We start from the raw sequence: 1,145 nt of genomic DNA, 5'->3' as shown, positions 1-1,145 counted from the left end.
AAAATATAATTGGCTTGGATTTTTTTTCATCTTTTCAGCTGTTGATACGATGATTAGTTTCTGGAGGAAGAGTGAAAAGAATGACGTTTTTTCTTTGGCCCAGTACCATAGAATCTATTTTATGCACTTTTTCATTGCAGTGTTACTATGCTGGTGAGGGAAATTTAGTGTAGGTGGGAACTTGGCTGCTCAGTGCCTCTCAGATGAATGAGACTTGGAAGCCTCTCAAGGGCGGTGTTATTTTTATTTCCTTTCCAAACTCGCGGGAAGCACTCGAAGGTATAAAGCTTTTCATGTGTGTTTACAGGACTGTGCCTTTACTCCAGCCGGCCCCCGCTGCAACACCTTCTTGAGCAGCTTAGGACGCTGTTTGTTTAGCACCCGACAAAAATAAAGGCTAAACAGATTTAACCGCAGGTTAAATTAATATTTATGACCTTTACTAGGAAAGTCTCCACTTTCCTGCTGGGCATAAAGGGCTGTTACGATGTGTCAGTGGACACACCATCCAAGGAGGTGATGTTGCAGCGGGTGAAGGTGCCCGTGAGGTGACACATCACGGCACTATGCTGCTGCCCTGCCCCACCTGCCGGGCCCCGGGCAGGGGCTGCAGCGCCCCGGGCCCGGCGCACCTGCCATGGAGGGCACGGGCCACCCGCCCTCCCCCGCCGGGCTCAGGTGACACCGGCCCCGGCGGCTTCACGGGCCGCTGAGGAGCTTCCTGGTTCCCAGAAGGTGCCGGAGCGGCTGCAACAGGAACTGAGAGACGGGGGAGGAGGCGGTGCCGCCGCTCCGCCGCAGTCGCGGCCCGAGCCGGGGGAGCGGAGCGGAGCAGCCATGGGCCGCCGCCCGCCGCGCTGAGCCGCCCCCGCCGCCCAGCGCTCCGCGGCCAGCGTTGCCCCTTCGCCCCCGCCGGGCGGGGCGCTTGTCCCTGGGGGCGCCGGGGCCGCCGGCGAGGCCCCGCGATGTGACCATGGACAGCAGGTTCAAGTGAGTGCGGCGCGTACGCGGCCGCACCGGGGCTGTCGGGCGCGGCGGCCCGAGCCGAGCCGAGCCCCGCGGCGGACGGGCGGCGAGAAGGCCCCGCGGCCGCCCCGGCTCGGCGGGCCCGGCGTGCGGCGGGCGGGGAGGGAAGGAGGGGAGGG

General features: G+C 62.6%; 1 protein-coding gene across 3 annotated transcripts in view; it reads left to right on the top strand.

The window, feature by feature from the left end:
• Positions 1-909: 909 nt before the first annotated feature.
• The window catches only part of DENND1B (DENN domain containing 1B), a 157,429-nt gene continuing 157,193 nt past the window's right edge, over positions 910-1,145 (top strand). For all 3 annotated transcript variants that reach the window (XM_027666103.1, XM_027666102.1, XM_027666104.1), the window contains exon 1: positions 910-990. In XM_027666103.1, the coding sequence (XP_027521904.1) occupies positions 974-990 (17 nt within the window). In that variant the 5' untranslated portion in view covers positions 910-973. The remainder of the gene's footprint in view (positions 991-1,145) is intronic.

This window comes from Corapipo altera, unplaced genomic scaffold (assembly GCF_003945725.1).
Source record: "Corapipo altera isolate COAL_440 unplaced genomic scaffold, ASM394572v1 119, whole genome shotgun sequence".
NCBI classification, from domain to species: Eukaryota; Metazoa; Chordata; class Aves; order Passeriformes; family Pipridae; genus Corapipo; species Corapipo altera.
The sequence above is the reverse complement of the archived record's forward strand: the minus strand, read 5'-3'. Positions and strand labels throughout refer to the sequence as shown.